This window comes from Mustelus asterias, chromosome 16 (genome assembly GCF_964213995.1).
Source record: "Mustelus asterias chromosome 16, sMusAst1.hap1.1, whole genome shotgun sequence".
NCBI classification, from domain to species: domain Eukaryota; kingdom Metazoa; phylum Chordata; class Chondrichthyes; order Carcharhiniformes; family Triakidae; genus Mustelus; species Mustelus asterias.
This window is the reverse complement of record NC_135816.1, coordinates 12,778,799-12,803,541: the sequence shown is the minus strand read 5'-3', so window position 1 is coordinate 12,803,541 and position 24,743 is coordinate 12,778,799. Positions and strand designations below refer to the sequence as shown.

Here is a 24,743-nt window from a genome sequence, read left to right as displayed (position 1 = left end):
TACACGTCGGTACCAATGACGTGGGAAGGAAGAGTGAGGAGGTCCTAAAGAGTGAGTACAAAGAGCTTGGAAGGAAGTTAAAAAGCAGGACCCCGAGGGTAGTAATCTCAGGATTGCTACCTGTACCACGTGCCAGTGAGGGTAGGAGTAGAATGCTTGGGCGGATGAACACATGGCTGGGGAACTGGTGCAGGGGGCAGGGTTTCCAATTCTTGGATCATTGGGACCTCTTCTGGGGCAGGTGGGACCTGTACAAGAGAGACGGGTTACACCTAAACTACAAGGGGACCAATATACTTGCAGGGAGATTTGCTCGTGTTATTGGGGAGCGTTTAAACTAGATTTGCAGGGGGATGGGAACCAGAGTGCCAGAGCAGATAGTGGAGCAGGGGTAAAAAGACAGGTTAGTTCAAGCAAAATCACAAATGGAAGGGTAGAGTGTGGTGGAAATAATTTTTTGAGGTGTGTCTATTTCAATGCCAGGAGTATTGTGGGGAAGGCAGATGAGCTGAAGGCGTGGATAGACACATGGAAATATGACATTAGGGGGGGCAGGACTGGCAGCTCAATGTTCCAGGGTTCCAATGTTTCAGGCGGGATAGTGGCAGAGGGATAAAAGGTGGGGGGGTGGCATTGTTGGTCAGGGAAAATGTTACAGCGGTACTCAGACAGGATAGATTAGGGAGCTTGTCTACAGAGGCCCTATGGGTGGAGCTGAGAAACAGGAAAGGTATGACCACATTAATGGGGTTGTATTATAGACCACCCAATAGTCAGCGAGAATTGGAGGAGCAAATCAGCGGAGAGATAGTTGACAACTGCAAGAAACACAAAGTTGTGATAGTAGGGGATTTTAATTTTCCACATATAGATTGGAATTTGCATACTGTTAAAGGTTTAGATGGGGTAGAGTTTGGAAAATGTGTTCAGGAGAATGTTCTACATCAGTATATAGAGGTGCCAACTAGAGAGGATGCGATATTGGATCTCCTAATGGGAAATGAGTTAGGGCAGGTGATGGATGTGAGTGTGAGAGAACACTTTGGATCCAGTGATCATAATGCCATTAGTTTCAACCTGATCATGGATAAGGATAGATCTGGTCCTCGGGTTGAAGTTCTGAACTGGAAAAAGGCCAAATTTGATGAAATGAGAAGGGATCTGAGAAGTGTGGATTGGCACAGGCTGTTCTCTGGTAAGGATGTAAATGGAAAGTGGGAGGCCTTCAAAGGAGAAATTTTGAGAGTGCAGAGTTTGTATGTTCCTGTCAGGAATAAAGGCAAAGTAAATAGGAATAAGGAACCTTGGTTCTCGAGGGAGATTGTAACACTGATTAAGAGGAAGAGAGAGTTGTATGAAATGTACAGGCAGCAAGGAACACATCAGATGCTCGAGGAGTATAAAAAGTGCAAGAAGCTACTTAAGAGGGAAATCAGGAGGGCTAAAAGAAGACATGAGGTTGCTTTGGCAGACAGAGTGAAGGAAAATCCAAAGAACTTCTATTGGTATGTTAGGAGCAAAAGGATAGTGAGGGATAAAATTGGTCCTCTTGAAGACCAGAGTGGTAGATGTGTATGGAACCAAAAGAGATGGGGGAGATACTAAATGATTTTTTTGCATCCGTATTTACTGAGGAAACGGGCATGGAGTCTACGGAAATAGGGCAAACTGGTAGGGAGGCCATGGAACCTTTACAGATTAAAGGGGAGGAGGTGCTTGCTGTCATGAGGCAAATCAGAGTGGATAAATCCCCAGGACCGGACAGGGTATTCCCACGGACCTTGAGGGAAGCTAGTGTTGAACTTGCAGGGGCCCTGGCAGACATATTTAAAATGTCAGTATCCACGGGGGAGGTGCCGGATGATTGGAGGATGGCTCATGTTGTTCCGTTGTTTAAAAAAGGTTCCAAAAGAAATCCGGGAAATTATCGGCCAGTAAGTTTGACGTCGGTGGTGGGCAAGTTATTGGAAGGTGTGATAAGGGATAGGATCTACAAATATTTGGATAGACAGGGACTTATTAGGGAGAGTCAACATGGCTTTGTGCGTGGTAGGTCATGTTTGACCAATCTATTAGAGATTTTCGAGGAGGTTACCAGGAAAGTGGATGAAGGGAAGGCAGTGGATGTTGTCTACCTGGATTTCAGCAAGGCCTTTGACAAGGTCCCTCATGGGAGGTTAGTTAGGAAGGTTCAGTCGCTAGGTATACATGGGGAGGTAGTAAATTGGATTAGACACTGGCTCAATGGAAAGCTCCCTAATCTATCCTGCCTGCGTACCGCTGTAACATTTTCCCTAACCAACAATGCCACCCCCCCCCCCCACCTTTTATCCCTCTGCCTCTATCCCGCCTGAAACATTGGAACCCTGGAACATTGAGCTGCCAGTCCTGCCCCTCCTGTAGCCAAGTTTCACTAATGGCTATAATGTCATATTTCCATGTTTCTATCCACGCCTTCAGCTCATCTGCCTTCCCCACAATACTCCTGGCATTGAAATAGACACACCTCAAAAAATTATTTCCACCACACTCTACCCTTCCATTTGTGATTTTGCTTGAACTAACCTGTCTTTTTACCCCTGCTCCACTATCTGCTCTGGCACTCTGGTTTCCATCCCCCTGCAAATCTATTGTTTTGTTTCTTAAAGACTTGATTAGTTGTAAGTATTCGCATTCCAACCATTATTCATGTAAATTGAGTTTGTGTCTTTATATGCTCTGTTTGTGAACAGAATTCCCACTCACCTGAAGAAGGGGCTTGCAGCTCCGAAAGCTTGTGTGGCTTTTGCTACCAAATAAACCTGTTGGACTTTAACCTGGTGTTGTTAAACTTCTCAATGGAAGAAGCCAGAGAGTGGTTGTGGAGGATTGCTTCTCTGAGTGGAGGCCTGTGACTAGTGGTGTGCCGCAGGGATCGGTGTTGGGTCCATTGTTGTTTGTAATCTATATCAATGATCTGGATGATGATGTGGTAAATTGGATCAGCAAGTTTGCTGATGATACAAAGATTAGAGGTGTAGTGTACAGTGAGGAAGGTTTTCAAAGCTTGCAGAGGGATTTGGACCAACTAGAAAAATGGGCTCAAAAATGGCAAATGGAATTTAACGCAGCCAAGTGTGAGATATTGCACTTTGGAAGGACAAACCAAAGTAGAACGTACAGGGTAAATGGTAGGACTCTGAAGAGTGCAGTTGAACAGAGGGATCTGGGAATACAGGTACAGAATTCCCTAAAAGTGACGTCACAGGTGGATAGGGTCGTAAAGAGTGCCTTTGGTACATTGGCCTTTATAAATCGGAGTATCGAGTATAAAAGTTGGAGTGTTATGGTAAGGTTATATAAGGCATTGGTGAGGCCGAATTTGGAGTATTGTGTACAGTTTTGGTCACCTAGTTACAGGAAGGATGTAAATAAGATTGGAAGAGTGCAGAGAAGGTTCACAAGGATGTTGCCGGGACTTGAGAAGCTGAGTTACAGAGAGAGATTGAATAGGTTGGGACTTTATTCCCTGGAGCGTAGAAGATTGAGGGGAGATTTGATAGAGGTGTATAAGATTTTGATGGGTATAGATAGAGTGAATGCAAGCAGGCTTTTTCCGCTGAGGCTAGGGGAGAAAAAAACCAGAGGGCATGGGTTAAGGGTGAAAGGAGAAAAGTTTAAAGGGAATATTAGGGGGGGCTTCTTCACGCAGAGAGTGGTGGGAGTGTGGAATGAGCTGCCGGATAAAGTGGTAAATGGTTAAATCTTTTAACATTTAAGAAAAACTTGGACGGGTTCATGGATGAGAGGGGTGTGGAGGGATATGGTCCAAGTGCAGGTCAGTGGGACTAGGCATAAAATGGTTCGGCACAGACAAGAAGGGCCAAAAGGCCTGTTTCTGAGCTGTAATTTTCTATGGTTCTATGGTTTGTTTTAACACACCAATTTTCTGAATTCATGTCAAGCTGGAAAGCAACTATGAAATTCATTGCTGCTTGTAAATTAAAGAAACTATTTTTTTTATCTTCACCAGTGGAACACCTGCAGTAAATAACCAATTCCTCTAAATGACTTTTTTTAAAAACAAAGGTTGAGGTGAGATCAATCTTCAGGCCTTAAGTGTAACAATTTTAACTGATTCTCTTCTAGGAAAGTAATAAAATTTCAGAACGACTGATATTTTGTTGGAAGATGTTTTCTGAAACGTTACTTCATTATTATAAAAAGTGTATCACTTTGTGCGATGTTGTGGTGGCCTTCTACAAGCTAACCACAGGAGACTCTGGAACAAGTTACGATCATTTATTTGTGACTCAATCATGGAGAGCACTGTCTTAGAGACCTCCAATGCAGCACTCCCCTCCAGTGCAGCACTCCCCTCCAGTGCAGCACTCCCCTCCAGTGCAGCACTCCCCTCCAGTGCAGCACTCTCAGCAAAGAACAAAGAACAATACAGCACAGGAACAGGCCCTTCGGCCCTCCAAGCCCGCGCCGCTCCCCGGTCCAGGATTGAATCCTGAATCCAGGATCCCCGCCCAATTTTCCAGCCTATCTACATACCAATATCCTATTCACCGAGCTGTCCCCCACAGCTACGATGCTTTGTTCATTACAACCTATTAACTCACCCCCACCCCCCCATTCCAGACCATGTGATCTCCAGGGAGAAGCGAAAACCCAGAGTGAAAAACCCCAGGGCCAATATGGGGGGGAAAAAATCTGGGAAATTCCTCTCCGACCCCCTGAGGCGATCGAAACGAGTCCAGGAGATCACAATGGCCCTGATCGGAAAATGCTTCCCAACCCTAGTCATTTCCACTTCCACGAGAAACAAGGAACAATTAGCCCGCGCCGCTCCCTGGTCCAAACTAGACCACTCTTTTGTATCCCTCCATTCCCACTCCGTTCATATAGCTGTCTAGATAAGTCTTAAACGTTCCCAGTGTGTCCGCCTCCACCACCTTGCCCGGCAACACATTCCAGGCCCCCACGACCCTCTGTGTGAAATATGTCCTTCTGATATCTGTGTTAAACCTCCCCCCCTTCACCTTGAACCTATGACCCCTCGTGAACGTCACCACCGACCCGGGGAAAAGCTTCCCACCGTTCACCCTATCCATGCCTTTCATAATTTTATACACCTCTATTAAGTCTCCCCTCATCCTCCGTCTTTCCAAGGAGAACAACCCCAGTTTCCCCAATCTCTCCTCATAACCAAGCCCCTCCATACCAGGCAACATCCTGGTAAACCTCCTCTGTACTCTCTCCAAAGCCTCCACGTCCTTCTGGTAGTGTGGCGACCAGAACTGGACGCAGTATTCCAAATGCGGCCGAACCAACGTTCTATACATCTGCAACATCAGACCCCAACTTTTATACTCTATGCCCCGTCCTATAAAGGCAAGCATGCCATATGCCTTCTTCACCACCTTCTCCACCTGTGACGTCACCTTCAAAGATCTGTGGACTTGCACACCCAGGTCCCTCTGCGTCTCTACACCCTTTATGGTTCTTCCATTTATCGTGTAGCTCCTCCTTACATTATTCCCACCAAAATGCATCACTTCGCATTTATCAGGATTGAACTCCATCTGCCATTTCCTTGCCCAAATTTCCAGCCTATCTATATCCTTCTGTAGCCTCTGACAATGTTCCTCACTATCTGCAAGTCCTGCCAGTGTTGTGTCGTCCGCAAACTTACTGATCACCCCAGTTACTCCTTCTTCCAGATCATTTATATAAATCACAAACAGCAGAGGTCCCAATACAGAGCCCTACGGTACACCACTAGTCACAGGCCTCCAGCCGGAAAAAGACCCTTCCACTACCACCCTCTGTCTTCTATGACCAAGCCAGTTCTCCACCCATCTAGCCACCTCCCCCTTTATCCCATGGGATCCAACCTTTTTCACTAGCCTACCATGAGGGACTTTGTCAAACGCTTTACTAAAGTCCATATAGACAACATCCACGGCAAGTCCCAGATACACTGTTCAACAGTACATATAACATTTTAAAATTTTCAATCTTGTCTACATTGCTTTATTATTAAACCTTCATCCAGAGCAGGGCTTGCTATCTCCTCCTGACTGAATGTTCGGTGTTGGAAGGCAGCCAAACTTGCCGGTGAGTTCTGGTGCTGTCAGATCCTTGGATGTGTAAGGTTCACTCACAGTGATTTTACCCCGTCAGATTTTACTAAATCTCTTCATTTCCCCTAACATGGGATATACTTCTCCCTCTATAAAATCAAAGTGCAGTTAATTTGTTTAAAAAAACACACAGGAAAATATATTTCTATGTCACTAAGCTGGTCAAATGCTATACATGATCGCAATTAAAGATGAGAAAGGCCATTTAACTCATCTTAGTTCATTTAAACATCCTAGAATTTCTGATACCAACCCAAATTACCTGTTACAAGTTTAAATCCATGTCTCCTGAGTTCCACTGCTCTAGTTTAATTAGAACAATATTCCAGGTTAGTTTTTACTGTATTTGGTAACAAAATATTTATTTATCCTTTCATGGGTTGTTGGCTAGGCCAGCATTTTTATTGTCCTTGAGAAGGTGGTAATGAGCCACCACCTTCAACTGCAGCAATCTAGGTGGTCTAAGTATGTCCACAGTGCTGTTTAGGAAGGTTCCAGGATTTCGACCCAGCGACAATGAACGAACGGCAATACAGTTGCACAACAGGATGATATGTGGTTTGAAGGGGAACTTGCAGTGGTGGGGTTCCCGTGCATCTGCTGTCTTTGTCCTTCTAGTTGGTAGAGGTCCTAGGTTTGGAAGGTGCTGTCAAAGGAAACTTGCTTGTTGAGTTGCTGTAATGTATCTTGTAAATGTTACGTACACAATTCTACCACTGCGATGGTGGTTGGTGTGCTAATGAAGCAATGCACACATCCAATTCCTTCTAACATAATGCTAAGTTGAATTGCAGTGTTATAAATATTCTGAAGAATAATGCATTTTGGTGCTTCTCAATCCTTTGTTCTGGTATTTCACTCTCTCAAATTGGTGGTTAGAGGAAATGAACCTCCTGTGTAAAATCGCTTTTCATTGAAACTCATCATCATTGTGGGTTCAGGGTCCTGTGCACTCTCAACATTTGTCCATCGCTATTGTTTGAAAATTCAGAAGAATACCCATCTGAGTATTATGGTGATGTTTTAATAATTATTATAAAATGTTACCAGAAGGGCTTTGTGTTAAAATTTTGGATGTTTTCTTTATGGCAGTTATAAAAAGAGAAATATTTGGCAGAGACCGAAAGTGAAAGAAAACCAGTAATAGGTTACTTTTAGTTTTTATAAAATGGACTTCATATTTCACTACGTACTGTGCCATTTAATATTTTAAATAGACAAATTACCACAATTTAATTATACTACGGATGTTTGTACAAATTAAAATGGTTAGATTTGCAGCAGTTTAAGGGTTGCTGACTTAATGCATTGCACCTTTTGTAGAGGGGATCTGAGTCAGCTCAAAACTGTACACAACACTTGGAACATGAGACTACCTTCATGGAAATGAGCTGTGTTCAAATCCCAAGAGCTGCTAATCTGGTTTTGATTCTGGATTACAATCTGGCATTTTATCAAACATCTGAGAGAAATTACAATAAATATTTTCAGACCCAACATAACTTTCTTTTGACCAGTTTTTGATTTTTATTATATTAATTAAAATGTTTGTTAATGGTAAATTCAAATTATTTTTTATGGATCAAATTATTTTTTTTGTATCAAAGTGACAGTGTTAGCACAAGGATATGGTGTACTTTCTTCTGGGAATCCCAGTGCCAGCAGCTTATACTGCACTGCAGAGGTATCTGCTTCTGTGTTTGGTAGTTTTCCATGACTTCAATGATATTCAGATCACCACTCACACTCTATCTCTCCTTCAGATATAATCTTTGTCCCAAATTAAAATATGTTATGGTAATATGATGGATTTATCTTTAAAAAAAATTTAAATCTGTAATGTAAAATTAAAATGAAGAATCAGATACTTAGATTTGGTACAAGTAATATAAAGACTGTAATATAAAGTCTGTTCTAGATCTAGAAATTCCACAAATAGAAATAATTTTCTGTCACCCAAACAGTCACTGAGTATTGGTAAAATACTCGACTGCATCATAGCTAAACCCAATCCTCTGCTCACAGTGCATTTCTAATATAGTTTGCAGGTGTCTCAGCCCATTCCCCTTGCCCTAAAAAAGGGCACTGGTGAGTTGTAGCATCTCTTTTGAAATCCTGAATGAGATCAGCTAATTCAATACAACACAGACTGTGTCTGCAGTGCAGTGTGGAATTCTGGTCTTTAGAAATGCTGACTATGGTATTCAATTGGATGAGTCATCATTTTGTTCAAAGTAAAGCACTGTCCTCTAAAGTGGGACTAGAATTGTACCTAAGGTCTAATCTGTTTTTAACTGTTGCTTTTCTCTCTGAAGCATGTTTTTAATGGTTTTTTTTCTCTATTTTTATTTGTATGAATCCAGCGTCAACTGGGGGATGTTGCCAGAAAAGCTACCAGCAAACTAACTACCAGAACTGTTAGAAAGGGTGATAAGGTAAGCACTGATGTTGATACTCTTCTTGAGTGGCTGAATTATTTGTTTGTATTTTACTAAGAGAGGGCTCAATATTCAGTGCCATCTCACTTGTGCCAACCCAGGTAACGGATACAAACCTTTGTGTATATAGTTGCGCTTCACATCTGAGAAGAAATTGGAGTGCCAATAAATAGAGTATGGCAGAAAGCATTTAGTAGTGGGAGGTGGCGAACTCCAAAATAAGCCTGGGAATCTAGATTTCATAGAATGATGCAAAAAGGGGCCACTTAGCCCATCATGCCTATGCCAGTTTTTTGTGCTGTGGCTCTGATGTCATGACTGGCAATGATTTCTGAAGTTTTGTGTAAGTGACAGTTCAAAGCTTCTAGGTATTGTAACAGTGGGAGAATACCAGGAGTAGGAGTTCAGCTGATCCTGAAGATTACAGGTATAAACCATTACAGGTATAAACCCAGCCTCTTTTAAAGCAATATGCTTTTGTGTTCTTGACACTCAATATAGTATCTGAGGAAGTGCTGTACTACCCGAGGTGACATTAAATGAACGTTTCAACGAATGTTAACAATTCCATAGCACTATTGAAAGTAGAAGGGAGTTCTCTCAATCTCGGGTCAGCATTTTCCTGAACTCACGCCATCACAAACAGATAGCCCATCATTCAGCTCACTGCTCTTTGTGGACTTCTCTTCTTCCATTTGCTTACATAAATCACTGCACTTTAAAGTAATCAATTCTGTAAAGTGCTTTAAGACATGACTGAAAACTGTAATAAAGCATTATATAAATTCAAATCATTGTTCCATCCTCTTTCTGACCCAGATAAAACACTTTACCCTCTGGAGAGACAGAGTGCATTTCTTTGAACCTGGCTTTGCCCAACCTTTTCTTGAGGGGCCACATTTCAATTTTTTTTTCTCACACCAGGGGTTGATGATCAAATTTTGAAAAAGTAAGATTGGACACAACATTAAACATGAATTTCATTCAAATGTTGAGGAATGAAGAAGAGAAACAACTTTCTGAGCAAAATTAAAGCAATGTCAAAGTGATAAATTGATCATTTTAAATATTGAGTAATTAATAATACTGATCATTAGAGTTTGGGAGAATCAAATTGTGTTTTTTTTTGCTTACTGAGGATACTTATTTACTCACCCTCACCCAGTATGTATGTGTGTGCATGTACGAACCTTGAGACTGGGACTAAGCTAAACTCTTGCTCGCTTGCTCACTCTGTTGTGTGTACTCGCACAGAATGCCATGCACACTCACATAGAAACAGGAATAGGCCATTCGGCTCTACGAGCCTGCTCCGCCATTCATTTTTATCATGGCTGATCATCAAATTCAATATCCTGATCCTGCCTTCCCTCTCATATCCCTTGTTCCCTTTAGCCCCAAGAACTATATCTAATTTCTTCTTGAAATCACACAATGTTTTGGCCTCAACTCCTTTCTGTGATAGTGAATTCCACACGTACACCATTTTCTAGGTGAAGAAATTTCTCCTCATCTCAGTCCCAAAAGGTTTACCCCTTATCCTCAAACTATGACCCCTAGTTCTGGATTCCCCCACCATTGAGAACATTCTTTCTAAATCCATCCTGTCTAATCCTGTTAGAGTTTTGAGTTTCTATGAGACCCCCTCTCACTCTTATATATTTCCATGAATATAATCCTAACTGACTTCATATGACAGTTCTGCCATCCCATGAATCAGCCTTCGCTGCACTCCCTCTATAGCAAGAACATCCTCCTTCTGATAAGGACACCAAGACTGCACACAATATTCCAGGTGTAGGCCAACATACCATTTGCCTTCTTTGCTACCTGCTGTACCTGTACGCTTAATTTCAACGACTGATGCACGAGGACACCAAGATCTCTTTGAGTCTCCACCTCTCTCAATTTACACCTCTTCAAATAATATTCTACCATTCTATTATTGCTACCGAAATGAATAACCTCATACTAGTCACTGGCTGCCAATCGGAAAAAGACCTATTTATGCCAACTCTTTGCTCCCTATTTGCTGATCAGCTTTCTATCCATCTCAAGAACCCGCAATCCCATACACTTTAACTTTAATCTGAACCACTCTTTGTGTGAAAAAGTATTTCTCATATCACATTTGTTTCTTTTGCAAACCACTTTAAATGTGTGCCCTCTTGTTCTTGATCCTCTTACGAGTGGGAACACCTTGTTTCTCACTAACTACTCTGTCCAGCTCCCTCATGATTTTGAACATCTATAAAATCTCCTCTCAGCCTTGCTCCCTCCAAGGAGAATAGTCCTAACCTCTTAAACTTCAGTTATGAAGATAAGTTTATCATCCCAGGAACCACTCTTGTATATCTCTTCTTCACTCTCGCCAATGCATTCACATCCTTCCTATAGTGTGGCATCTAGGACTGTACACAATACTCCAGCTGAGGTCTAACTAGTGCCTTGTATAAGTTCAGCATAACCTGCTTGATCTTGCATTAATATAGCCCAGAATACTACATGGTTTATTAACTGCTCTCTCCATCTGTCCTGCCACCTTCAATGATCTATGCACATATATACCCAGGCCCGGCTGGCCCAGAGACATCCAGAAGGGCGGTGATCAGGAGGTGGGGGGGAATCAGAGGAACAGCATTGCAGGGCTGGCCAGCGACCAAGCTAGCCAGTGATCGGAAGGTAAGCAGTGTGGCGCTACTGTGCATGCGCTGATCTCAGCACTGACAGATCGACACATGCACAATGACCCACTCAGCACTACACTGCCAAACTCTCCAGCGGGAATAAGCCTCCCACCCCCCCAATTTTCATCGTGAATCTCGCAATGGCACTCTGTGATGCAGTGTGGGAGATTAATTTTGGGGGAAAAAAAGTAGGATTTACTCCAGTTTTTATGCAAATTTGGCACTTAGAATTTTTTTGGGAGAATCCTGGCCCATATGTTTGCTAGGCCATAAAAATACAAAGCAAGCTGTAGAGGATTAGAAAGTAGGGATGCCCTTTGAAACCAGTTTTGAACTTTGTTTAGACCACGCTTGAGTATTATTTCCAGTTCTGATTGCCCTATTACAAAAAGGATGTAGAGGCACTGGAGAGGATGCAGAGAAGAATCTGGATATACATGTCAGAAAGAATTGACAGGTTGGGCCAGAAAACTGAGAGATGGCCTACAAGAAGGTTTTAAAATTGAGAGTGATTGCAGAGAAAATGTGTCCACTTATGGAGAAGAACATAACTAGAGGCCACCAATAAAAGTCAGTCACCAAAAAATACAATAGGGAATCCAGAAGAACCATCTTCACCCAAAGAGTGGTAGGAATGTGGAATTCAATAAGTGGTTGAAAGAAATTGTACAGATGCATTTAAGAAGGAACTGGGCGGGTATATGGGATAGAAGGGAATTGAGCCTTATGATAGATTTAGATGAGGAAAGTGGGACAACAGTCGAGTGAAATGTATACCTAGACTAGCTGGGCAAAATGGCCTGTTTTCATCTTATTTAAGTTAACTAACTGAGTTTCAATAATATATATTAAGGCAGCCCAAAGAAATAATTTTAAACTGCAGCATTTTGATAACAGAAATCAGACTGCACTCACATTTGACACACAAAATAAATATGCTGCTACATAGTGACAAATCAATTTCCATCAGTTCTTTAACAAATGAAAAATTAGAGTTTACATGCATGGCAAGCAGATCAAAGTTACCTCCAGGTTTAAAAGGAAGGCATCATCTTAGAAATCTTAGAAACCCTACAGCACAGAGAAAGGCCATTCGGCCCATCGAGTCTGCACCGACCACAATTCCACGCAGACCCTACCCCCATATCCCTACATATTTACCCATTAATCCCTCTAACCTACGCATCCCAGGACACTAAGGGCAATTTTAGCATGGCCAATCAACCTAACCCGCACATCTTTGGACTGTGGGAGGAAACCGGAGCACCCGGAGGAAACCCACGCAGACACGAAGAGAATGTGCAAACTCCACACAGACAGTGACCCAAGCCGGGAATCGAACCCAGGTCCCTGGAGCTGTGAAGCAGCAGTGCTAACCACTGTGCCACCGTGCCACCCTATTATATGATATATGTGCTGTATAATTTGCACAGCTTCAGTTCACTCTTCAGAAAGTTTCCACCTAATGTTCTTTTGTGCTAACTTCAGCGTTTATCATTTTAAAATAATCTACGATAACATTTCTTCACTGCTTTCTAAGCGACGAATAAGAACTTTACACTGGATATGATCAGGGACCATGAAACCTGGTGTTCTGATCAATATTAAACGTTTCCTCCTTGTCCTGAATATTTTCTGTCAAAAGAAGAGCTATTTAAGAGCTATTTAAACACAAAACTTAACTGGAGTGATTACCAGGATTGTAATTACATTAACACTGCAATGAAGTTGCTGTGAAATTCTCCTAGTCACCACAGTCTGGCACCTGTTCGGGTCAATGCACCGAACCAGCACGTCTTTCAGAATGTGGGAGGAAACCGGAGCACCCGGAGGAAACCCACACAGACCCAGGGAGAACGTGCAAACTCCACACAGACAGTGACCCAAGCCTTGAATCGAATCCAGGTCCCTGGCGCTGTGAAGCAGCAGTGCTAACCACTGTGCCACCGTGCAAACCTTTGAAGAGTGCTTTGCAAGTTAAGTGAAAAAGCTGTGATCAATTCCATTATCCAGTGGAATAATCATTTAAAATATAGTAATTATTTCTTGAATGCCACAGCTTTGTTTAGAAACCTAATAACAACACAAACAATTCAAGGATCTCAGGGCAGAAATCCTCCCATTCAATTTAATGCACTCCCTGCCACCAAACCCATCTTGTGGGAAGGGCATTGAGTTCCACATCATGTATTTGTGTGTTTCTGCCAAGAATGAGGTTGGACAAAGTTTTTAACCATGTGTACATAGTTGAACAACTTGCTGAAGTATGAGCATGAGTCAGCACATTCAGAAAATTGTGAAGTGGCTGATTTTAAAATGATAAACGCTGAAGTTAGCACAAAAGAACATTAGGTGGAAACTTTCTGAAGAGTGAACTGAAGCTGTGTAAATTATACAGCATATATACCATATAATAGGGCGGATCAGGATCACAGTGGTTAGCACTGCAGCTTCACAGCTCCAGGGACCTGTGTTCGATTCCCAGCTTGGGTCACTGTCTGTGTGGAGTTTGCACGTTCTCCTCGTGTCTGCGTGGGTTTCCACCGGGTGCTCCAGTTTCCTCCCACAGTCCAAAGATGTGCGGGTTAGGGTGATTGGCCATGCTGAAAAAAAAAATTGCCTTTAGTGTCCTGAGATGCGTAGGTTAGAGGGATTAGTGGGTAAATATGTAGGGATATGGGGGTAGGGTCTGGGTGGGATTGTGGTCGGTGCAGACTCGATGGGCCGAATGGTCTCTTTCTGTACTGTCAGGGTTCTATGATTCTATGAGGAATAAAATTTTTAAATAGTAATGCACTACCCAATTGGTTAAAATGCAATTTAGCAGCCAAGGTCAATCCGCAATAATTCATAAAGATAAATTACCAAATAATCTAGCACCTTATTCATATGACTATTAATCAAAATGAGTACAACTTGACAAAAAAATATTGGATATGAATTATCTTCAATTATGAAGAGCAATGTGGTTTATTTTTTTCCCCCGCAACATCCAGTAGTGGGATCCATTTTCAAACAGTTTGATAAATAACTTCCTGGGGAAAAATTGGATAAAGCCCAAAAATGAAGACGAGGATTGGAATGTGCAGTTAACCCACGCCTGTTTGTTTTGGTTCAAACAAAGCAGATTTTGTGCTGCCTGCATGATTGTTATGTCCAGTCAAAGCTAAGCATGAGAAGGGAGGACAAAATTGTGAAAGTCTAGCATTACTTTAGGGTAACCCGCAACACTTAAAGCAAGCCTGCACTTCTTTTAAAGCGGATGCCCACTTTGGCTGCAGAAGGTGCTGTAATTCATTGTACAAGTGACTTTGACCTGGCGTCACAGGAATGGTATAGTTTGGCAGAGAACTGCCTCCAAGGTTCCCAGACACAGCATTGGAGGCTTTGGTGGTGGGGATTGACAGGAAGAAAGAGATCCTTCAACCAGGAGAGAAATGAAGGCCCTCCAGACATACTCAGAAGGCCAGAGTACTTCAGACATTCTCAGTAAGAGCACATAGCTGTGCCGGTCAATGCCAGTATTGTAACATTGAAGAACTGGATGTAGTGCTGAAAGCAACTAAATGACCTCTCACAAGTGGTCAAAGTTAATGAATGCATCCCCAAAGTGCCATATTTCACTCATGGTTTCACCAGGTTGCCACCTTATTTTTAGATATACCTGGTGCTGCTCCTGGCATGCCTCCTGCACTCTCCATTGAATCAGGGTTGATCCCCTGGCTTGATGATAGTGGTTGAGTGGGGGATATACCAGGCCATGAGGCTGCAGATTGTACTGGAGTACTGTTCTACTGCTGTTGATGGCCCACAGCGCCTGATGGATGCCCAATCTTGAGTTGCTAGATCTGTTCAAAGTCTGTCCCATTTAGCATGGTGATAGTGCCACACAACACGATGGAGATTATTCTTAATGTGATGGTGGGACTTACTCTCCACAAGGGCTGTGCAATAGTCACACTTACCGATACTGTCACGGACAGATACATATGCAGCTGCCGGATTGGTAAGGATGTGGTCAAGTATGTTTTCCCTCTTTTTGGTTTCCCCACCACCTGCTGCAGACCTAGTCTAGCAGTTATATCCTTTAGGACCCGACCAACTCGATCAGTAGTGCCGCTGCCAAACCACTCTTGGTGGTGGACATTGAAATTCCCCACCCTTTTTGCACCCTTGCCACCCTCAGTGCTTCCTTCAAGTGTTATTCAACATGGAGGAGTACTGATTCATCAGCCAAAGGAGGATAGTATATGGTAACCTGTAAGATGTTTCCTTGTCCATGTTTAACCTGAAGCAACGAGACTTCATGAGGTCCGGAGTCGATGTTGAGGACTCCCAGGGCAACTCCCTCCCGACTGTATATCTAGAGAACATTCAGGCTTGGGCTAATAAATGACAGGTAGCATTCATGTCACACAAGTGCCATCAATGACCATCACCAGCAAGAGAGAATCTAACCATCTCCCTTTGACATTCAGTGGCTTTACCATTGCTGAATCCTCCACTATCAATGTCCTGGGACTTTACATTGACCAGAAACGGAACTGGACTAACCATATAAAAGAAGGCTGGAAGCTGGGAATTCTGCAGCAAGTAGCTCACCTCATGACTCCCCAAAGCCTATCCACCATCTTCAAAACATGTCAGAAGTGTGAAGAGTGCAGCTTCAACAACACTCAAAAGATTGACACCATCCAGAACAAAACAGTCTGCTTGATCAACACCCCATCCATCTCCTTCAACATTCATTCTCTCCACCACTGACACACAGTGGAAACAGTCAGTTTAATCTACAAGATGCACTGCAACAACTCACCAAGGCTCCTTCAATAGCACCTTGTAACCCCATGACCTCTATCACCTAGAATGATATGGATAAGATACATGGGACCACTATAACCTGCAAGTTCCCCTCCTGACTTGTTCCATCCTGACTTGGAACTGTATTGCTGTTCCTCACCACGATCTTGTCAAAAGCAATTGGGGATGAGCAACAAATGCTGGCCTAGCCAATGACATCTGCATACCATGAAAGAATCAAAAGAAAAATGGCATCCAGTGAACCCCTCATTAGAAGTGTGATGTGGGCACTATTTTGCTTCTGCAATGACACAGCATGAAAAATGTGTGCTTGCGAGTGGCATTTTACAGCTTGTGTCCCTATATTGTCTACTATCATCCTAATATCCACCACCCATTCTGATCATGTATTACTGTTCTCTCAAGTGTGGACTACCTTGTATTAAGTTGATCTTTCTCTACACCCTAGCTATGTCTGTAACACTACATTCTGCACCCTCTCCTTTCCTTCTCTATGTACGGTATGCTTTGCCTGTATAGCATGCAAGAAACAATACCTTTCATTGTATACTAACACATGTGACAGTAAAAAAGCAAATCAAATCAACCTCGAACTTGCTATCCCGCTCAAAGTTTCTTGAACGTGTCATTACATAATTCTGTGCTGTCTTCTCCTTGTGCTGCATTCTGTCTCAAAGCTACAACCTGAGATCATTTGATCAAAGTCATTGTCAATCTGTGTGAATGTGTTTTATTCCCCTTCTGGTGCTGTCAACCATCGAATGTTCCTTCCAGAAATGTAATAGAATTGCTAAATAGAAGGCAATTTAATCTATTTTGACTGCACCAGCCAAAAAAATGTTATTCTGCCTAATAGACCATAAGATATAGGAGCAGAATTAGGCCATTCAGCCCATCAAGTCTGCTCCACATTCAATCATGGTTAATATGATTCTCATCCCCATTCTCCTGCCTTCTCCCCTTAACCCTTGATCCCCTTATTGATCAAGAACCTATTTATCGCTGTCTTAAAGGCACTCAATGACCTGGCCTCCACAGCCCTCTGTGGCAATGAGTTCTGCAGATTCACCACGCTCTGGCTGAAGAAATTCCTCATTCATTTTAAAGGAGCGTCCCTTCACTCTGAGCTGGTGACTTGGAGTTCTAGTCTCTCCCACTAGTGGAAACATCCTCTCCACATCCACTCTATCTAGGCCTCTCCGTATTCTGCAGGTTTCAATTAGATCCCCCCTCATCTTTCTAAACTCCATCGAGTATAGACCCAGACTCCTCAACTGCCCCTCATAGAATCCCGACAGAAGGAGGCCACTCGGCCCATCAAGTCTGCACCAATTACAATCACATTTACCCTAGCTATCCCCCTTGACTCTAAGGGGCAATTTAGCATGGTAATCCACCTAACCTACACATTTTTGGACTGTGGGAGGAAACCGGAGCATGCGGAGGAAACCCACACAGACACGGGAGAATGTGCAAACTCCACACAGACCCAGGCCGGGATTCGAACCCGGGACCCTGGCGCTGTGAGCCAGCAGTGCTAACCACTGAGCCACCGTGCTTCCCTCATATGACATATCCTTCATTCCTGGGATCATTCTTGTGAATCTCATCTGGACCTCCTCCAAGGCCAGCACATCCTTATGGGGCCCAAAACTGCTCACAATATTCCAAATGGGGTCTGACAGAGCCTTATACAGCCTCAATAGTACATTGCAGCTCTTGTATTCTAGCCCTCTAAAAATGAATGCTAACATTGAATTTGCCTTCCTAACTGCCAACTGAACCTGCATGTTAACTTTAAGATAATCCTGAACCAGGACTCCCAAGTGCTTCAGATTTCCGAAGCCTTCCCCATTTAGAAAATATTCTGCGCCTCTATCCTTTCTATCAAAATGCATACCTCACACTTTCCCACATTGTATTCCATCTGCCACTTCTTTGCCCACTGTCCTAGCCTGCCCAAATCATTCTGCAGCCTCCCTACTTCCTCAACACTACCTTTCCCTCTACATATCTTTGTATCATCCGCAAATTTAGCAACCTTGCCCTCTTCCAGATCATTGATGTTTATAGTGATAAGTTGTGGTCCCAACACTGATCCCTGAGGAACACCACTAATCACCAGATGCCATCCTGAAAAGGACCCCCTTATCCCCACTCTGCCTGTCATTTTCCAGCCCTTTGGGACCTTCCCTGACTCCAGTGATTCATAAAAGATCACCAATGCCTCCACATCTCCTCAGCCATCTCCTTCAGAACCCTGGGGTGTAGTCCATCCGGTCTGGGTGATTTATCCACCTTCGGACCTTTCAGTTTCCATAGCACCTTCTCCTTAGTGATAGCCACAACATTTATCTCTGACCCCTGACTCTCTTGAAGTTCTGGCATGTTACTGGTGTCTTCCAACTTGTCTACTCTTGGTTTGTAGCCCTTTAGGTTACAATACTTCAAATGCATGTCCAATATTTTTAAATGCACCGAAGGTTTCTGTCTTTCAGGCAGTGAGTTCCAGGCCTCTGAAAAATTTCTCATCAACTTCCCATCAATTGCTTTGAATCTATCTCCCCTGGTTATTGATCACTCTGCGTCGGGAAATTCACCCTTCCTAAAACTGCTCTAGGCCTCTCATTTTATGCATTTCAGTTAAATCTTTGAGAGATCGTGTCCAGTTTTTATTCACAGCAAAACTCTCTATTCCTGACAAAATGGATATTGCCCGGATCTTGTTGCATTTGAACATTGGCTGCTTCAGTATCTGAGGAGTTGCGAATAATGCTGAACATTGTGCAATCATCATTGAATATCCCCACTTCTGAGCTTATGAAGGAGGGAAGGTCAGTGATGAAGCAGCTGATGGTTGGACCACCTTTCTCTAGGAAAATCATATCCTTCTTGCGTTGTGTTGACCAGAATTATACATAGTATTCTAACTGTGGCCTAACTAATCTTTAATGCAACGACAACTTTATACAGCATCTTTCAATTTTAAAAAAACACCCTAGTTTCACAGGCAATATCGTAGAACTTATGACACCTAGGAGATATTAGTGCAGATAATCAAAAGCTTGGTTAAATGGGTAGCTTTTAAGGAATGTCTTAAAGAAGGATGTGGAAGCTTTGGAGAGAGGGCAAAGAAGGTTCACCAGGATGTTGCCTGGTCTCAAGGATATTGGCTATGAGGAGAGGTTGAATAAACTCGGATTCTTTTCACTGGAAAGACGGCGGCTGAGGGGAGACCTGATAGAGGTCTACAAAATTATGAGAGGCATAGACAGGGTGGATAGTAAGATGCTTTTTTTCAGGGTGGAAGTGTCAATTACAAGGGGGCACAGGTTCAAAGTGAGAGTGGGGAAGTTGAAGGGAGATGTGTGGGGGAAGTTTTTCATGCAGAGTGGTGGGCTGCCAGAGGAGGTGGTGGAAGCAGGTACATCGGCAACATTTAAGTGGTATCTGAATAGGTACATGAATAGGGAGGAAATAGAGGGATATGGACTGAGTAAGGGCAGAAGGCTTTTATTTAGTTTAGTTAGGGCATCATGATTGGCATAGGCTTGGAGGGCCGAAGGGCCTGTTCCTGTGCTGTACCTTTCTTTGTAATGCTGGAATGATTAAAATCAGATATGCTCCAGAGGCTAAAATTTAGACGAAATCTCCAGGAGAGGGTGTTTTAGAAGAAATTACAAAGATAGGGAGGGGGTCAAGCCATGGAGCGAAAATGAAGATGAAAATTTTAAAATCGAGGCTTTGATTTTAATCAGGAGTTGCAGTAGGCCAACGAACAGGGTTGATAGGTGAATGACGTTTGGTGCAAGTTAGGACACAGGCAGCTGAATTCTGTATGACCTCAACTCTGCAGGGGGTAGAATGTGGAAGGCCAACCAAGAGGGTATTAGAATTGTCAAGTACAGAGGCAACAAAGTCATAGAATGGTAGCAGAAGAGCTGAGGCAAGGGCATGGATGGATAATGCTACGGAGCTAGAAATAGGTGGTTTTAGTGACAATGCAGATATATACTTTAAAGTTCATCTCCAAGTCAAAAGTGACACTGAGGTTGCAAATGGTCTGGGTTAGCCTTGGACAGTTGCTAAGGAGAGAGCTGGAATCACATTAAGGGTGTGGAGTGTATAGCAGCCAGAAAACAGTAGCTTCACTCTTCCCAGCATTTAATAAAGCAAATTTCTGCTGGATATTAGATATGATGTGGAGATGCCGGCGTTGGACTGGGGTAAACACAGTAAGAAGTTTAACAACACCAGGTTAAAGTCCAACAGGTTTATTTGGTAGCAAAAGCTTTTGCTACCAAATAAACCTGTTGGACTTTAACCTGGTGTTGTTAAACTTCTTACTGGATATTAGATAAGCAGTCTGATAATTTGGAGATAGTGGAGGGATCGAAGGAGATGGTGATGAGGTAGAGCTGGATGTCATCAGTGTATGGTGGAAGCTAACATGTTTTCACATGATAAACTGGATAGGATACATTTCCTGTCCCATTCAAATTTGTCCAAACACAGCATTGAAATCACTAATTTCACATCTTTTGCCCACATTTTCATCTCACACACAACAAGTTATTGGGATCTAGAATGTGCTGCCTGAAAGAGCAGTGGGCATAGAACCTATGGTAACGTCAAAAAATATATGAATAAACACTTGAAGGGAAGAAAACATGGGGCTTTGGCAGAAGATGAGGGGAGTGAATTAATTGGATAGTTCTACCAAAGAGCCAAAACACAAGTTTAGGATTCTCATCCTTGAAATGAGTAAGATGGTATTGATTCACTTATTCTTAAAGCCATATGACCTACCCCTCTGTTTTTTTTTCCATTGTCCTTTACTCACCTAATAGAGACTAAACTGGCAGCTACTGTTACTTTAGCATCTTGGAACTCGCTCCTAAAATTACTTCATTTTGTTACTTCTCCCCTGCCTTCAAAAGCCTTGTAAGTATTTTTTGAATCTGCCATCTGTTTCTCATTCTGACTTTGCTATGTCCTGGTTTGTATCCCAACAAAACTGTTTTGAAATGCACTGTTCTTGGTAAAGGGTGTTATAGAGAATCTCCAGCTACCCAGATGGCCTTTCCTGTCTTTCTAAATCTATGTTTCATCACTGACACTGAAGATCCAAATTTATTTCAGCTGCACGCAAACCTCCCTCCTCTCTGCATTTAGAACACATTTTAGTTTTGTGTTTGACTTTGGAGTGTTTTCTAGGCTGACAAATTTATTTTCAGCCTCAGCTGTTGAGCATGAAGCTTCTTTAAATCCTGGGCTGTCAACATTGAGATGACAGATGAACACATTGTTTAGTGCTTTGTATATACTTTTACATAAAAGCTCATTCTAGACATTTCTGTACATTATGGAATTATTATTAGTTGATTAATAGCTGCACTGTTTCAGATTCACGAATCTCAGTATCATTAGCTAGTGGAAGGTGTAGGCCAGAGAATATTTCAGTGTAGCCTAAAGTAGTTTCAGAGCTAATGATCTTTCAAATCCACCAAGCTTCCTCTACAGCGTAAAGTTATCAAAGAGTGTGAAGAATCTCCAAGCACCATCTCAAAACCAGTTTCAAGTACAAAATGAGAATTAAGAACCTATTGCTGTTTTATATGCTAATTGTATTCTTCAAAAAAAAAATCAGAAATTTGAATGAGTAATTTCAGCCTGAGCTATAATGTCCATGTGCTTTTCTCTTTCTCCTTTGGGAGATGATCATAATCCTATGAACCTATTTATAGTGTGGAATGTAGGGATATAGACGTGGGGTGATGTTTTGGTTCATGGGAAGCATTTATATAAAGAAGATGACTTTTGAGTCAACAAGTAATAAGTGTTCGTAAGAAACTTCATCTCAGTCATTTCTTTGACTCAATTGCTAAAATCCATTGCAAGTGCTTTTAACTTCTCTCAGTAGCTATCTTCAATCCCACTCCAATGGAACAAACTCAGTTGTCAGTCTGAAACAGCCTGACTCTTGATGGGGGGATGGTTTGTGTGTGGTGGTGGGGAACCACACTAATCATTGGATATACAGAATTATAATGCAATATTACTTCTAGTCACTATGTAATTGATTTTTAACTCTCTTTTGAAGTGGCCAAGTAAGCCACTCGGTTATATCTATCCACTCCAAAAAATAAAAATCGCACAGTCTACAGTGGTTGAAGAAGATGGTCCACCGTGGCCTTGCCAGTGATGTCCACATCCAGATAATATATTTCAAAATGTTCCAGAAATTGATTGCGCCATTGTTTTCTTTGTCTAGTCCTCCTCTAGCTTGTAGAAATTGCTCCTCGAGCTCATATTAGTGACCAATAATTGAATTGTAGTTGACATGTTAACGGTTAATTGGTTGGCATCATGTTGTGAATTTGGCTCAAACCTTCACTTAGGGTACTCTTGCCAAATGTGTAATCAAATGCTGTCCTTTTTTTAATAAAGAAAATTAATAATGCATCATATTTTAATGATTCTCAGTGGATCATTAGTTTAACAGCAGAATTTGCTGCCAAACTAATGGTGAATTTAATGTACATGCCTGCATTAATATGTCAATTTCCAGCAACTTGTGGCAAGGATCAGATAGCATGTGAATTGTGACTTACCACAAGTTGGAGCATGACTTGTACCACTCTCCCATTAGATTCACAGAACTGAATTTTACAGGCCACCCACAAACAGGAAAGCAGGCAGATGGACCCATACATGAGGGTGCCAGGAAATTGGAGGCATTGCCGTCCACCCATTCCCACATCAGCTGTGATTTTGAGCGGTGAGGGAGATGTCAGCTGGGTCACCCTTCTGTGGCCCAGTTGAGGTTCTTAAATTAGAGCATTAAATACTCATTTAACAGGCAGCAGGAGAGGCCAGCAGGTTTAACCAATGAAACACTGGCCAGTTAACAGGGGGCTGCTTGCTGCCAGTCAGCGGTCTCTCCACAAGTCCATCCTTCTCTCTTCCCTCTCCGCCATGTACGTTGTGCCTCCACCCCTCCCCTTCTCCCATGCATGGCCCCAGCAAGATCGTGGACACAACTAAATATCTGGGTCCATCGCTGAATGGCACTACCTTGGCCTGCCTGGAGCACCGGTAGTGACTGTTGAATTTCATTCCTGTGAGCAGTAATTGTTCGGAGATTGAACTTTACTTTTTTTTCTTACCATGCCATTTGTCCCAGTTTCCCTTTCTCTTAATCCAGTCTTTTTTCCCCCTCTTTATTTCTCTTTCTGTACTTGATTTATCTTTAAACCACTCTAATTCCTCTCCTTTTTTATGTTTCATTACTAATCCTTAAATTTAATTGGTTAAGGTTTCAGATTCTCCAAGACAGGAAAGCAGGCAGATGGACCCATACATGAGGGTCCATGTTAAATGAGTATTTAATGCTCTAATTTAAGAACCTCAACTGGGCCACAGAAGGGTGACCCAGCTGACATCTCCCTCACCGCTCATGTATGGGTCCACCTGCCTGCTTTCCTGTCTTGGAGAATCTGAAACCTTAACCAATTCTCCAAGACAAGGCTGAAAAATTTGCAACCGTCTTCAACCAGATGGATAGTCAGTCTTGGCCTCTGCTTGAGGTTTTCCAGCAGCACGCATGCCAATCTTCAGCCAATTCAATTTACTCCACGTAATATCAAGATATGTTTGAAAGTGCTGGATATGTCAAAGGCCGACAACATCCCACTGCACTAATTAAAGATTTGTGCTGCAAACTATTTGCATCTCTGGCCAAGCTGTTATAATAGTTAAAATATTGGCATCCATCCAACAATGTGGAAAATTGTCCAGCTATGTCCAGTTCACAAAATGTAGGACCAATCCAGTCTAGCCAAAATCGGAAAGTAATGGAAGGTGTCAGTAATGGTGCTATCAAGCAGCATTTAGCAATAACCTGCTCCGTTTGGGTCATAGAGTCATTCAGTACAGAAATGACATCAAGGCTCCCCTTGACATTCACAGGCATTACCATCAGTGAATTCCTTTCCATCAAACATAGGTTCATAAGAACTCGGAGCAGGAGTAGGCCATTTGGCCCTCGAGCTTGCTCCGCCATTCAATAAGATCATGGCTGATCTTTTCGTGGACACAGCTCCACTTACCCGCCAATTCACCGTAACCCTAATGCCTTTACTGTTCAAAAATCTATCTATCTTTACCTTAAAAACATTCAACGAGGTAGCCTCAACTGCTACCTGGGCAGGGAATTCACAACCCTTTGGGTGAAGAAGTTCCTCCTCAACTCAGTCCTAAATCTGATCCCCCTTATTCTGAGGTTATGCCCCCTAGTTCTGGTTTCACCCACCAGTGGAAACAACCTCCCCACTTCTATCTTATCTATTCCCTTCATAATTTTATGTTTCTATAAGATGCCCCCTCATTCTTCTGAATTCCAATGAGTATAGTCCCAGTCTACTCAGTCTTTCCTCATAAGCCAACCCTCTCAACTCCAGAATCAACCTAGTGAATCTCCTCTACACCCCCTCCAGTGTCAGTATATCCTTTCTCAAGTAAGGAGACCAAAACTGTACACAGTACTCCAGGTGTGGCCTCACCAGCACCTTATACAGAACCATAGAACATTACAGCACAGAAACAGGCCTTTTGGCCCTTCTTGACTGTGCCGAACCATTTTTCTGCCTAGTCCCACTGACCCG

At 42.6% G+C, this 24,743-nt stretch overlaps 1 protein-coding gene across 3 annotated transcripts in view; it reads left to right on the top strand.

Moving 5' to 3' along the window:
• Positions 1-24,743, top strand: part of rnf130 (ring finger protein 130) — a 190,674-nt gene that overhangs the window by 94,680 nt on the left and 71,251 nt on the right. For all 3 annotated transcript variants that reach the window (XM_078231807.1, XM_078231805.1, XM_078231806.1), the window contains exon 3: positions 8,495-8,566. In XM_078231807.1, the coding sequence (XP_078087933.1) occupies positions 8,495-8,566 (72 nt within the window). The remainder of the gene's footprint in view (positions 1-8,494; positions 8,567-24,743) is intronic.